Raw genomic sequence first — 15,685 nt, 5'->3', positions numbered from 1 at the left:
AGTCTACAAAATACTGTAGGTTACAATCACTGTATTAAATAAACCATTTATGATTGTATAGTTTTAAATATAGTCTGATATTCCATCAACTATATTTTTGTCCTTTTAAGTATCACAGGAATTATTTAATGTATTATATACATGTTATAGCAAACATCTAAAAGAGAAATTGGCCATATGATATAAAAAATCTAGTATTAATTATTGTGCAACAGTGTAGATACTGGAATGGAATACCATAGTCTTTTACATTTGCTATTAATCTTTTCTAAATTTACACAATGCTTCTGATTCTGAGGGGCATGAATTGGTAGGAAAAAATTTATAAAGGGGGATTGAGTTAAAATTTACAATGAACATGATTTAGGTGATGGGTTATTTAAATGATTCCAAGTAACTCCTCAGCCTTCAATTTGAGAGCAGGGTAAGACTCGGCTTCCCTGTTCTGTTGTAATTCCGAGTAATGAAAAGTAAATATGTTCCCAAAGGATTTGCACCTGGAACCTTAGCCACCATTAGGCAGCTAAGTCACTCACCCAGCCTTGGGTACCATCTGCGCTGCCCGATAGGATCCTGGTAGGCTTACTGCATGGCCCCAGTGCAGGTGATTCGTTTCTCCCCCAGATGCATGCCATGTGTTCTGATGGGCTGTATTCCCACCAATCAATAAAGAAACGCTTATCAGACCACTTCTCTGGCTTGTTTTCTTAAAGCTGAAATCTCTGCCTCATATTTTATATCTTCTGCATTTTTTGAATCTGTCGTGATATTATTAGGTTCTGAATTTAGTATGAGTGGAGTTACATGATAGTAAAAGAATGGGTTTTTAAATCAGACTCTTGTGTCCTAGTTAGAACTGTTTTGCACTCTTTTGTTTTGAATCCACTAATTTCCTACTATTTTGCAAATAAGTAAAATGGCAGATGGATGCGAGGCGTTTGTGGCCGAGTACTGGAAGAATGTCAGTGAGCTGTACTTAATTAGCTTCATGACCAAAATTTAGGGGAAGAGGTTAGGCTCTGTTAGCTTGAAGTTTGATTGTATAAATCGGCTGATAATTAGAATACTAAAATGGAGCCAGGATTAGGTGAGATCAGGCATCAGGTTGTGGTGACCTGGAACCAGTGAACCGAGTGTGAATGATTACAAATCAACTTACGGCTTCGTCATTTCTCTCGTGTGGTTCTCGCTCTGCTCTGAAGATCTCAGTCCTTTGTTCCTGTAGAGGACCAGTGTCCGGACATCTCTGGTTGTAGATCCTGCTCTCCTAGGCTCCTACTTGAGGGCTCTGTCCTCTCAGGCCTGTGGTGGTCGCATCGAAAGCTTTTCACATCTTCTGTAGTAGACCTGCTCAGAGGAATGAGCAGCTATACCCCAGCAGTGCCCAGTTTAGGATAGCTTGGTGTTTGGCTTTATGCAGTGATATGAAAGATTAGCCTAGAAAGCATTTTGCTTTTCATCTTTAATAGTCAACACGTTGCAGGTCTTAAATGCTTATAAAAATATGCCATATGTTAGAGGATTTGCCTGACTGTGAGCTCAGTGCTCTGAGTATGTTTGTAGGCTAGTGTAGAAAGTACGTTTTCTACCTGTGGTATTTTTAGCTTACGCTAGGGTTTTGGGGGAGTAACCTGTATGCCAAGAAGCACCTAGATATACTTTCAGTTGTCTTTACATGTCCTTCAACCATTTTTAGCAATTCAAATTTCTCTTTATCTCCTTCCCACCGTGTTGTGTGTAACATTTCCTAAAAATGTCTTCTTAAATATATAGTTCACTTCTGTTATGAGTAACCCTGGATGCATATTGTAAATTACCTGAGGATCTTATAAACACTAGTGCTTGAATTTTACACTAGACTAGCTAAATCTGGATTTATAAATGGGGCCCTTTTTTTGAAAATTCCCAATTAAAACTGGTGTAGGATGATTCTGACAGTTACTCAAATGAACCTTTAGGCTCTCAAACTAATATTTCAGTCCTTAATGACCTCTGTCATCTAGTTGAGATGGGAATACTGGGGAAAGGCTGGGTTATTTAAACTGCCTTAGCATCATGTATGTCTCTCAAGCCTTTGAGGAGAAAAGACGTCATAACATTCAGGTACCAAAACTCATACCATCTTAAATCGTTCAGTGTAGTGACTCTTCCGCTAACAGTTTATTTGGGGGGTCGTTAGGCAGACAGTCAGCTTGATCAGAATTAAAGGCAGTCATGAGTGAACACCAAGTTCTAGAGCAGAGGTTCAGCTAGCTGATGTAGCACCAGCTTTGAGTCATGGAAGTTGTCCAAGTTTAGCTTAATTTAAATTTACCTCCATGCTGCTTGGCCCGCATGCTTTTCCGCAAGGTGCTTCATTTTAGACGTCATCTGCTCTTCGGCAAACAACTGTACTTTCCCGTGTGCACCCCTCATGTCTCCGTTCTTCCAGCTCCGTCGAGTTACCATTTCTGTTGGATGTGTAGTAAACTGCAGTTACTTGGCCTTCTGTGCCTTTTCGTTCTCCTTACAATTAATATCAGGTTTTATTCAGTTGATTCAATCCCCGAAGACATCCAGACACACGGGTAATCTTTCTGTTACCTCTTCCTGTAAAAGTCCCCTGGGCTGTCTACCGCTTTTACCTAGAACCTGCACAACTTGTCCAGGAATGCACTTCACTTGGCCCTGAGATGGGGGCGCTGCCCCACCGCAGAGTGGGACCCTGGGCATCTGACAGCTGCTTTCACGGACTTTCAATCCATCTCATTATAGCATGTTTTTCTCATCTCCACTTCCAAAGGCACCTGCTGCCGCCAGTCCTAGCCACTAGGGATTCTGTTGTCTAAATCTAAATGGTTCTTATTTTAGAATGGCCAGCTTACAATTCAGTTTTTCTTCGCCTGGCTGAACCATGAAATATTGATTCATCTGCCCTCTAGCTTCTAAAATTCTGTTCCTGTAGTGTTCTTTCCCTCTTTATTTTTGACTTGTGCTTGAGAACAAAAAGCACCCCCACCCCACCACCCCCATTCTAAGACCTCTGTGGAGATTTTGGTGGGGTTTGGGCCAAAATGAAGCTAAATCTGTGTGTAAGCCCCGTCTTTACCCAGAGGTCACAATCCTATATTTGAGCACACAAATCAGAATGAAGGAAGGGGAGGAACACTCAATCATTAGCTGTTGGGTAGCGCAGGTTGGCAAGGAATGAAGACAAATGTAGTAAATCTATGAAACTTAAAGACTGTAGGTGACGGTTAACTGGGTCTTTGGGAATCTGAGAGGCTTTGTCCTTGGACTGTGATTATTGAATGGGATTTCCATGGTGCATCGCAGCTTGGCTTCCAATCTGAATTCCTAGGTTCTCAGCTGTGGTCCTCCATGCTAATAAATTCATGACGCTAGCCATGAACTCCATGAGTGCTCTCTGGCCCCTGCCCCTGTTAGCATTTTATCTTTTTGAGTTGTATTTTGGGAGAATGGAACAGCCCCTACTTTGGGAACACTGGCACACCTGGGTGCAAACACCAGCCTTGCCCCTGGCTCTGTGGCCTCAGGCAACTCGGGTCCTCTGCACAGGTGTTTCCCTCATCTGTGGAATAGGGTGGGATCACCTTTCAAAGAGTGAGTTTAGCGAGTGGAGTCAGTGATTGGCAGGGTCTAGACATTCAGTGGAGACCCTCTTTTTCAAAATCAGCAATTCCTTTGGCAAAGGTGGGGATGAGCCAAGAACTAGGCGAACGTTCCTTACAGCTATGGTTAAAATCCTGTGTCTGTTGACTTGCTCAGGAAGAGCCCAGTGATTCAAGGACAGGTTGTTGGGAGGAAACAAACCAAAGACAATAAGAGCTTGGGTCCTGAAAGACCACCTCTAGGGGATGTGTCTCAAGCTCCTTTTTTCTTTAGGTGACTGGTGACTGCAGAATGCTGTCTCTCCAGTAGTCCAAACAGGATGTTGCAAGACCAAAGAGTTGGTCTGTTGGGTTTTGTGTAATCAGAGGTCCATACCTGGTAAATTTCGAGAACACCTTTGTTTTGTTTTCTTTGGCATCCAGGAATTAGAATGGGGGTAGGGTAGAGCATTGAGTAAATGGACCTCAGACTGTTAGTTTTGGACAGTCTTTAGATGATCACCAAGGGCTATGTGCTCATGGAGACAGGACAATCGTGGAGGAATCATTAAAGACAAGGCTTGTATTTTTTCCCTGTGCGTCCTGCCTGGCGCCAGTGTCTCCTCGGGCTCAGCATGTCTTCTCTTGTAAAATCATTTCTGTGGTTTGTGTTTTGAGACAAGGCCTTACTACTTAAGGCAGTCCTGCCTCAGCTGCTCAAGTCTGCCATGCTGACAGTTCCTCTTGTAAATTCTGATAGTACTTGGGTGAGCATTCTGTAGCCCTCTGAGCCTGAAGTCAGTGAAACTTTCGCTCACCTTTTGTCCCTGCTGTATATACATTTAATGCTTCCTCCCTTAGCTGAATGTGAAAAGGACAGCTCTGGCTGGGAGACAGAATTGCGGGGAGGAGTGGAGGTAGCATCAAAGTCAGAGCTATTGGGTTAGATTTGGGGCTGGGTAAGAACTGACCTCAGCGAAAACGCTGAGGGACTTTAAGCAGAGCATCCGTCCTTTAAGCAATGCACACATCCTAAGTGTGCTGCTCTGCCGTTCACAGGCGAACATATCCACATAAAAGCAGGATGATGGAGCCAGGGCCAGAGCCTCATGCAAAGGGGACTCAGATGCCTGGCTCTTCTGTAGAAAACTCCAGAAAGCTGGCTCTCTAGCCCGTAGCAAAATGAGCTTGGGGTTTGCACAGTTCTGGGAGGGAATAAAAGCCTCCTGGGAAGAGGGGATTGCAAATTTACACACCTTCAAAGAGCAAGACTGAAGCCAAGAAAATAACATCAGTCTGCTCAAGACTCAGGACCCCCCTGGGCTGCTGGCAAGAGGAAACAGACAGGCTCTGTTTGGCACCCTTTTGCCACTGTGGAGATGGGGACAAAGGCACCTTACAAATAGGAGCTCACAAAAAGTGATAAGCTATGGGAGGGAATAATGTGTTTAGTCATGTAGTGTGTGTGGTGTGTGTCTTGTTTGTTTTGTTTTGTTTCGAGACATGGTTTCTCTATATAGCCATGGCTGTCCTAGAACTAGCTTTGTAGACTAAGCTGGCCATGAACTCTTAAGAGTTCTCTCTGCCTCTGGAGTTCTGGAATTGAAGGTGTGAGCTCCCACCTCCTGGCTTAATGTCGGTCCAGGTGCTCCCATTTTGTCCTTTGACTGAGAAAAGGAACTCTTAGGAGCTCAGGTGTGTCAGTGCTGCAGGAAGGCAGTTCAGAAGGCCATGCCAAAGACCCCTCATCACCTGCAAAGTCCTGTTCCATCAAGGAGCCTTGGTTTCACCCCACCTCAAGCCTCACTCTGCTCAGGCCATGAGACCTCCTTGCAGGTCTCTCAAGACCCCTAAAAGAAGTTGATGTCCTAACTCCCAGATTCTGCATGTATGCATTTATTTGGAAATAAGGGTCTTTACCTATGTACTTGAAATTGGACTATGGGGTTAGTTGGTTCCAGTATAACAGGTATTCAAAGCCCTGCCTGTCACCCCACCAGACGATAGGGAGTGACCAGGATGGACAGGGGGCTTGTGGCCCTGTTGATACCTTAATGAAAGGTCTCTAAATTCCAGAGTTAAAAAGAAAAAAAACAGCAAAATTTTGAGACGTCCCACTGACAAAGGAAACTAATGCAGGCTTCAAAGGGGTCCCCATCCTTCCTCACGCAAGCTCCAGAACCCCTGCTCAGGTTTCACTTGAAGAGAGAGGTCTTCCTGTTCCTGTTTCACCTTGGCAGAATTCACGCCAGACTGTGTCTACAGAAAGTAGCAGTTCCGGCCTCTCTGCATTCCTCTGCCTTCTTTGCTTTCCTCCCTGGCCTCTAGCCATGACCTGCTTTATGTTGTGTATCTTTGTGTTTTTCGTAGTCAGCTGCCTAAGTGACCTAGAATGTTCGTTCCATGTGGGTTCCTATTATCGTTCAGTTCCACACATTAGGTGTTTGGCAGTGGCTCTGCCTTCATCCTTGTCTAGTAAATGAGCTACTTGCACGTACGTACAAGTTCCTTTAGAACCTTTCCACACTTTTATCCCACACAGTACCCGGGCAGCACTTTTCTCACTGTGGACACACTCAGTGAGTGTGAGCACTGGTGGGCTCCGGACAGTCTTCCTTGTGGCTTTAGGCAAAGCCGTGCTGCAGTTGGGTCCGGATCTGGTGGCTTAGGTCTTAATTGTGAGGACAATGGCTCAGATTTCCCTGAGTGATGATTCTAGGCTCGCCATTTGTCACGTGGAACTGCTTTTTCTCTCCGTGCAGAATCCCTTCCCCCAGTCTTTTTCTGATTAAGGAGACCGAGTGGAGTAATATAAATTTAGTTTGTGTAGCTCAGAAGTGCCAATCACTGCAAATAATGAATTAGGGGAGTCCCCCCTTCCCTGAAGCACTGAGCTGAAACCAACAAATTCATTTTATTTAGAACTGCAGGCTGAACTCGAGAGTATGGTCTGTGACAGGCGAGTGTTTTACTCACTAATTAAGTCACAGGGGCTCAGACAAATCTTCTCCCTCGCGGCTTATCTCAGTCAACACAAAGCCTGTATCTTTCAGCCTTCTGTTTGCTAATGGAATTGGTATAGAATTTTGCTTGAAACGCAAGCTGGTGTGTGTGGGGGGAACATATATGCAAATATATGTAAATCTCATTAGGGAGAGAAGTATTTATATGTATATGCAAATATTTGTAAATCTCACTTCTTTTACCTTTCAAGCGCTTTGTAAAATGTTCTGTAACCCTGAATCCGGAGTTCACAACTTCTGGGCTAAGCACTAAGTATTTTGTTTGTTTTTGGTTTCTTGAGACAGGATCTCTCTATATAGCCCTGGCTGTCCTGTCCTGGAATCACTATGTAGTCTGGCTGGCCTCAAATTTACAGAGCTCTGCCTGCCTCTGCTCCCAAGTGCTGGGATTAAAAGCGCTTGCACTATGCTCAGCAGAAACTTTTTGAAGTGTGGTAGTACATGCTTGTAATCCCAGTGCTTAAATAGTGGAAGCCAGAGGATCAATAAGTTCAGGATTGTCTCAGTTACATAGTAAGTTCAAGGCCCACGTGGGCTGTGGTACATGTGTGGAGGTCAGAGGACAGCTCTCAGGAGTTGCTGCTTCCCTTCCATCATGGATTCCAGGAATCCGAGGTGGTGGGGTTTACACAGCCAGCACTTTACCTGCTGAACCGCTTCTCACCAGCCCAAGTTTTGCCGTCTTTTTAGAACCCATGAATCCCCAGTATGTCCTTCAAGAAGCTTTGTACACAGAAAATTTTTGAGTTTTTCAGTCAGTAAACAAATAAAATGAAAGAAATCGTGCTCATTAATTTTTTGAAATGATGTTGGGCTAATGTCTGGAATAAAACGTTTTTGTCAATTCTTTTCTGCTTTCTGTCTCAGCTGTAGATTTTGTGGGAAGTGACGGCATTTTGCCCCATCGCTAACCACTAGCACGTCTCTGGGAGGGGCCAGGAAACCCCTGTTATCTCCACTTAGCAGGAGTGCTCAGCACCCAAGGTGGCGGAATGACTCCTTCAGGGCCCCCCAGAGGTGACAGAAGAGACCTCGCAGACCTGTGGCCTTGCCCTGCATCAGCGAGCACAGCATTTCCGAGTGTGTTGTGGAGCCGCTGTAGTTCATTTTCTAGAAGAACTTTAGAGAAGTTCCAGCTTTAGATGACCACAAAGGTCATCTTGTAATGATGGGTATTCAGGGGTTAGGCTTGACTCGGTATTTTGTAAGAGCCCTGGGTCCTCCCATTTCTGTTATTGTTTTTGTCTAGATGTTTGTTCCTGGGCAGGTATTTTCCCTCACCTCCACCTTCTCATAAGAAAGGAAGCAGCCCCCTCAAGAAACCAGTCTCTGCCTTATCGGCCTCTATCCCCTAAATTTCCCCCAGAGTCTCTACTAGAGAGCAATCTCCAGTACCATTTGATTTTTTGAAATCAAGAATTGCCAAAGCATTGCAATATCAGCTTCTGGGGAGGCTGCTACAAGAAAATAGCAAGTTTAAGGCCTGCCCTGGCAACTTACAAAACCCTGACACAAAATGAGATGTAAAAAGAGACAGGCCACATGCCTAGCGTGTGTGAGGCTCTGGGCTCAGTCCTCAGTCCCAAGGGGAGAATGCACACGGAGGTAATCCTGTCAGTTATATGAATTGTAATACATTTACATTTTACATCCGTCTTAGAAACACAATAAACTAGTAAAGCCAAGAGCTCAGATTTTAGCCACCAGTGGTCAGGTTTATCTGGACTCCTGCCTGCCTTCTTCTTTTGCTCTCCTTCCCTTCCTTCCATCCTTCCCCAAGCCTCCACGGGGACTTCTTCCATCAGCTATCAGCCTTACCCTACCGTTCTTTCTTCCTAGTGCGCTCTCAATCTTTCAAAATGTTCTCTCTGTTCTGCTTTTTGTCTCCCCATAGCCCCTTCCTAATCGGGTCTGCATCTGCCTTCCTGACCTCCACGCTTCCTAATGCCTTCACACCAGCGATGTTACGCTGGTTCCTTTGTCTTAAACTCTGCTACAGAAAGGTGCTTCGAAGAAAGCCCTCCCTCCCTCCCTCCCTCCCTCCCTCCCTCCCTCCCTCCCTCTCTCTCTCTCTCTCTCTCTCTCTCTCTCTCTCTCTCTCTCTCTCTCTCTCTCTCTCACACACACACACACACACACACACACACACTTTCTCTTTCTGCTCTGGAAACAAGCTGAAAGGGTCTACACTGTGATAAAGCATTGGAAGCAACCAAACTGGGAAAGGGAGGCAGAAGCCTGGGAACGTCTAAGGACAGTATGGAAACGTCCAGAAAGTCTTTTTGCTGAGTCGTAAATGCCGTTCCAGTTTCGTCCAGGATGGCAGATTGAAAGATCCTCCGGCGCTGCAGACCTAGCGGGACCCGTGATGGCAACGGGGACCTAGAGGGACTCGGGTGTGCTGATCCATGGTGGCATGGTGATTCATGGTGGCAGGATCCGAGCCACAGTCCCTCGGCCTGACCCAGCTTCCAGCCAGCAGCACCTGGCCAGTCGGGCCTACAAGCCCCGCCCCTAACCACACCCCCAGGGCGGACTCCTGCTGGCCCCGCCCCTGTCGCCTGGCGAATGTGCGGAGAGCGTTTGCCGAGCGCAGCCGGGTAGGCGCTCGCCGGGCCTAGCTGCCGCTACAGAGGATCCCTGGCCGTCCCGGAAATGCTTTCTGCCGGCGCCAACCTGGCTGCGGCCCTGCGGGCTGCGGGCTCGCTGCTCCGCGAGCCGCGTAAGTGGGGTTGTGTCTGCGATCGCGAACGCTAGGAGCGGCCGGGAAGCCGCGGGTTCGAGTCGCCAGGGTCAGCTGGGGGCCTCGAGCAGTAGCTGGAATTAGTGGTTACCGGAGGGAAGGTCTCTGAAGGACCCGACACCTAGAGATTCAGGAGTTGTTGTCACCATTACTGTTGGCATCTGCCTTGCAGTTCGCTCCCCGCTGGTGACGATCACGGTGTCTACTGCTGCTCCTCCCAGGCCAATGCCATGGCTTCTGGGTAGAAGGACCCACTGTGGGGACGCCCGGACTAGAGTTTTGCGTGGGATATTTAGAGAATAAGTGGGATCTCAAGTGTTGCTGGTACACCTCGCTAATGTGTGTGCCCACTAGATGAGCTGGTGGGACCCTGGGTGGGACACACTCGGACCGAATTGAGCTAGAACACTTTGAGCCAGGGTCCCGATCTCGCCAAACTCGCTTATTTGCTGTGAAGATTAGGACGCAGGTGAACTAGGCAGCAGAGAGCTCCTCAGTTAACTGATGTAAAAAGACTTCGGCTTTAGACACTCATTTAACGAATTTGAATGGTGACTAGACCTGACCCATTTCAAAGGAGTTTCCTAATTTGTCAGTTTGGCTTCTACTTCAGGTGGAGAAAATATACTCCGAGCATCCACACGTTATTGCAAGTGCCTTTGTTAGAAGACAATAAGGTACATTGAAGATCAGCTCCCTTAGGACACTGGGAAACAAAAGGTATTATCTTTAAGATAAGGACAGGCCAGTAAAGAAGTACCGAATTAATCCTTCACCATCTTTCCTGTGGCCAAGAAAGTCTAGCAGACCCAAGACTGGAGGTCATGAAATAATAGGAGAAAAGAAATTTTTTTGGTGTAAGTCAGAAGTAACTGAGTGAGAGGATTCAGAGACCACAATTTATCTCAGCTCCAGCTATGTTACAGGATCCAATGCTTTGGAAAAAAATAGTTTTATTCCTTGAGAATTTCATCTGTGCAAACAATTTATTTTGATCATATTCACCTCCAACTCTTTCCCCTAACTCCTTCCAGATTCATGCCCACTTCCTGTCTCCTCTCCCCCACCCTTAACTCATAAATCCAATTTATGCTACCCAAATACCTATGGGTTTGAAGTCACCCGCTAGAGTAGTGCTTCTCAACTTTCCTAACGTTGGGGCCCTTTAGTACAGTTCCTTATGCTGGGGTGACTGCCCCCCCGCCCCACTATAAAATTATTTTCGTTGCTACTTCATAACTGTAATTTTGCTACTGTTATGAATTGCAATGTAAATATATGTTTTCCAATGCTCTTAGGTGACCCCCGTGAAAGGGTCGTTTGACCCTCCCCCAAGGGTCTGCGACCCACAGGTTGAGAACCATTGCATGGTCTACCTATCAGGAACCATTCCTTAAAAAAGAACCTAACCCTTCCCTCTCCAGCAGGCATTGGTTGATAATAGCTCCTTAGCTAGGTTGGGGCTTAGGAGCCCCTCCCCACACCATGATGGACCATTGGATTGGCTTGATCTTGTGCAAATCTTGTGCAGCAACCACAGAGGCCATGAGGTCGGGAAGGTAGCAGTCTTGACACGTCCAGGTTTTGCCCTAGTTCTCCACAGTGTCTGGCGCTTACAGTGCTTCTGCTCCCACTTCTGCTGTGTCCCCACAGCCTTTTGTGATGTCACCATTTGTGGCTGAAGGCTTCATCCTTTGCACTTTAGTTGTGAGTTGCCGGGTTAAATGCTCACACGCCAGTTTTTTAAGACGGTATTACAGTGCTTTTATCATTTTGGTGGACAGGAAAAGATTAATATTAGCTAAGAGAAAACTGTATTTTCTGCAACTGAATTCTGGAAATGAAACTGGAAAAAATAGTTTTATGTTCTATGCTTTTACCATTTAGAAGTAGTAAGATGCTTCCTCCAGTGTGCCATACACCACAGACACACAGAGAGAGACAGAGTTCTGTATTTTCTTATTCAAGAGTTCTATTAAATTTATGCATGTTTTTTTTGGTTTTGTAATTTGTGTTTTTAAGATTTTATGCAGAAATTAAACTTTTATCTTTCATGATCACTTCTTATTTTGTCTTGTATATTGCAATATACAAAATCTAGTTTATTATGCATTCAATAATTTTCTGTTCAATTCCTTCTTTTTAAAATTTTATTTTTATTTTTAATTATGTGTCTGTGTGTGGGTATGACTACAGATTCCTGCAGAGGCCAGAGGGGTCAGGAGCTGAAGTACAGGTATTTGTGAGCCACCCAATGAGTGCTGACCATGTGAGCTATCCAATGAGTGCTGACCAATCTTGTGTTCTCTGCAAGAGCGGCAAGTGTGTCAACCACTGAGCCATCTCTCTAAATCCCCATCTTTTTTTTTAGGCTTAAGATACATATACACATCCATAATGTCTTCTGCTTCCTTTTTGCAATATATGTAACAGCAGCCATACATGGAAATTTTTTTCATAATATGCTCAAAGTAAAATTTCTATTTTTTTGTCTTTTCAAGACAGGTTTTCTCTGTTGAGTTTTTTAAAGATGTATTTATTTATTTTGTATACAGTGTTCTATCTGAATGTATGTCAACAGGCCAGATTTCATTGCAGATGTTTGTGAGCCACCATGTGGTTGCTGGGAATTGAACTCAGAACTTATGGAAGAACAATCAGTGCTCTTAACCTCTGAGCCATCTCTCCAGACCCTTCTCTGTTGATTTTTGAGCCTATCCTGGAACTAGCTCCTGTAGACCAGGCTGGCCTCGAATTTACAGAGATCTGCCTGGCCTCTGCCTCTGGAGTGTTGGGATTCAAGGCGTGCGCCACCACCGCCTGGCTTTAAAGTTGTTGTTGTTGTTTTTTTAATTTGTGTGTATGTGTGAACCTGTGTGGGGATATGTGCATATGAGGTACCCCAGGCATGAGATCTGGAACTGGGGTACAGGTGTTTCTAAGCTACCAGATGTGGGTGCAAGGTACTGAACGCAGGTCCTCTGCAAGAGTGGCCAGTGCCGTTAACCCCTGAGCTCTCCAGCCCCGATAGATTTTAATTTTTAATGGGTCAGAAATTACGTTGGTTCTGTAAGTTCTCCTACCATGGCCATATAGGACAGTGTTGGGTGGGAGATGGTGACAGTCCTTTTCCTATTCCTTGTTACAATCCATTGGAATAACAAAAATTAGAATAACTGTCCAAAACTGGGAGGCAAGTCCCCCTGCTCCCACAGTCCCTGCTTCTAAGATAGTGTGGGATCTTATTTAATTTTAGTTAGTATATGTAATTTGTAAAGTTTGTGTGGGTTTCTCTATGACATATTCATACCAGCATACGGCACCTTAAGCACACTCTCCTCCTCTGTAATCTTCTCTGGCCACCTGCTCCTTGTGCCCTTCAGTATCTCTAATAGCTCAGCTGCCAGAGAGGGATGTTTTAAGATGTTCTTGATAGGTGTGTTAATCCTGAGTCACAGTAGGAAGGATCCCTTATCAGTACCAAAATTTGGTCAGCCGGAGACGCAAAGGCATGACTCGTTCTAGGAAACCTTAATGTACTAGCTGGGGAATCTAGTCCTACCCCGCCTTTCCTTTCATTAGGTTCACAGAAAGGAATCTTATTTATGACCGTCAGTTAGAATTCTATCCTCATACCCCACAGGGTCTTGTTCATGCAGGGACTTAGAGACATTGCACGTGATTGAATCCCTGGTTAAATCTCACCGTGCAGTTCATAATTAAACTTGTCTGAAACAGGAGTACGGGTTGTTTGAGGCTCCTCTGAGTGGAATTGAACTTCTTTACATCCGTCTTTCCACTCTGCCTTGATTTAGTAATTTACGCCAGCGTAAGCTCGTGTGGTGGCTCTGCTGGGGCTGTGCACCCATCTGCTTTTATTTATTGGTTTTGAGACAAGATCTAGCTCAAGCCCCAGATGGTCTCATACTAAAGATCCTCCTGCCTCAGCTCGCTGAGTGCTCTGGTTACAGACATGCACCAGCTTGTGAATGTGTACTATCTGGAAAGAAAGAAATCTAGGTGATTTGGGAGTCCCATGTTCTTTTATTTGGTTCCCATTTGGGTGATTTAAAGAAGTTAGAGCAGGCATGGCTGCTTTCTCTAGAAGCTTCCAAATGAAACTTCTATACTAATATTGTAGTAGCCCCTGCCACATGGCAGGGGGTGCTACAGAGTGCTTCTCTTGATTTTTAAATCCTCCGAGTTCATTGTGATACAGAGGGGGAGATAAGGCTCTATGAGATCATAGTCTGACCCAGGTCATACTGCTTACAAAGGGGAGAGCTGCTTTGATCCAGCCTGAACTTTGCCCTCATCAGGGCACTTAGAGGAGAATCCAGGCAGAAGATGACTGGTCCCAGACTAGTTTCTAACCCGGTGTTAGGAGACAGAAGAAGGAGGCCACACAGTAGTGACCACTGTTCTTACTATCTTCCTCAGTTCTAACTTGCGGTTTCAGTTTAGTTTTATAATTATTTATGGACCAATACTTCATGTTACAACTCAGTATGGCACATGTACTCCTTGGTTCAGTTCTTTTCCTGGACCATCACCTACTTTTGTGGAGCCCAGGTCAAGGGTATACACAGAGCTATGTATATTGCACATAGAATAGCAAGTCCTGTCTGTCCCTTATCCTTAACCGATAGACCATTCTAACCATCTGGAAGGATGAAGTCTTGAACTCTCCCAAACCCCTGCAGAGAAGAGGCCTTGACAAATGTTGACCCTCAAGCTTTCTTGCTTGTCTTCCCACCAGCAGCTCTTTCCTACTACCCCTTGGCCACCCTGAAGGTCACCAGCTGCTTATATGGATGGCAGCATCTGCCCTATGGAGGAGAGATGCAGGGAAGGAGCTGCATAGACTCTGGAATTGGCTGTGGAACTTAGGGGGGAGGAAACGCCTGAGCTATCGGCCCTGGGAGCCTGGTCTGCCATGTGGGGTATTGAGTTCTGAGCTATTCTACATCTTGTGGGTGCATTCCTGCCCTTTCTTATCATGTGAGCACAGGGTAATTCTGGAATTCCCATCTCTGATGTCTTACCCAGAAGGCTTGAAGACAGAAACTGGATTGACAGTTAACTGGGAACTGGGCTCAGCTTCTACTCTAAATAACCCTACGTTAGTAGTTCCTCACCTTCCCCATGATTAGCTCTGTCCCACGGGTGGAAAGATTCTGAGTGTGCAGAGGTTCAAGGGATGAGATCTGAGCAAAATTTGCCTTCTAAAAAAAAACCGCCACCCTGGGGGAGGGAACCTGCACCCCAGCCCACTAGAGAAAGGAGTCCTCTGTGTTTTACCTGCCTACAGAGATTCTGGGGAAGTCACCTCTGCCGTGGTACCATTTTAAAATTTAAAGCTAGCAATTATGCCCTGAGGACCCCTTGAAAAGAAATTACTTCCCAACTAGATTTCATGCCAGCACTTTGATTTTGTCACAGTGGCGCATGGCAGCTCGAGGGCCTGTCAGCCGTGGAGGCGCCAGTCGGGTGCAGCGGCAGCAGCAGCCGCCACAGAGAAAGTGCATCACGGCAAATCTGCAAAACCTCAAGCTCAACCAGAAAAGAGGTAACTTTAGGCTCAGCTAAGGCTTTCTTTTTGTTTTCTATTATGACAAACGCAAGTGGGTTCAAGCAACCTAGGGGGAGAGGGACTGGGAAAGTGCAATATATTTATTATCAATGGTATGTTCTTTTCTTTGTTTCCTTTTAACAGCTACTAAATAATGGGTTTGAGGACTAATATAGGACATACAGCTAAAGGTAGTCTTCAGTCACATAAGAATGTGTTCCTAGTATATTTCAGATATGAAATCAACTGTGTGCATACTGAAAATCTGTGTGTGAACTGAACATGTTTATGCCTATAAAATGTATGGCTTGTATAGGACAAAAAGTAGCTAACCTGCCAAGAACTTTTCGAGGAGATTCTACCATTATTACCTTTTGCTTTTAACATAGTGAGCATAATTATCAATGATATCTTATGGTTTTACTTTATTAAGGAAAAAGAATGTACTTTCCTCTTGATGTTTATGAGTAGAGAGGCAGTTCTATAGCCATGGTGTAGCTGAGTGTTCTCTTCAGCAGCAGAAGCCACAGATGCTCACAGGACCTCGTCTGTGATACAGAAGAGCAGGTTTTATATGGAGAAGTTGTTCGGCTCTCAGAAGGAAAGTAGCTGTAATTAAATGACATCACGACTTTCCTGCCAGACAAGACGCCATTCTAGAACTGTATAGTATATTAGTTTATTAGTTACCTTTTTATTGCTGTGATAAAACACAACTTATAGAAGAGTGTATTTGGGCTTACAGTTCCAGAGGGTT

General features: G+C 45.1%; 1 protein-coding gene across 1 annotated transcript in view; it reads left to right on the top strand.

The window, feature by feature from the left end:
- The first annotated feature begins 9,170 nt into the window (after positions 1-9,170).
- Positions 9,171-15,685, top strand: part of Fech (ferrochelatase) — a 34,671-nt gene continuing 28,156 nt past the window's right edge. Inside the window, exons 1-2 of the mRNA XM_038331593.1 lie at positions 9,171-9,335; positions 14,799-14,925. Coding sequence (XP_038187521.1) covers positions 9,269-9,335; positions 14,799-14,925 — 194 coding nt within the window. The 5' untranslated portion in view covers positions 9,171-9,268. The remainder of the gene's footprint in view (positions 9,336-14,798; positions 14,926-15,685) is intronic.

The sequence above is a fragment of the Arvicola amphibius genome, chromosome 5 (assembly GCF_903992535.2).
Source record: "Arvicola amphibius chromosome 5, mArvAmp1.2, whole genome shotgun sequence".
Classification (NCBI taxonomy): Eukaryota; Metazoa; Chordata; class Mammalia; order Rodentia; family Cricetidae; genus Arvicola; species Arvicola amphibius.
Note: the sequence above shows the minus strand (reverse complement) of the source record. Positions and strands in the feature narration are given on the sequence as shown.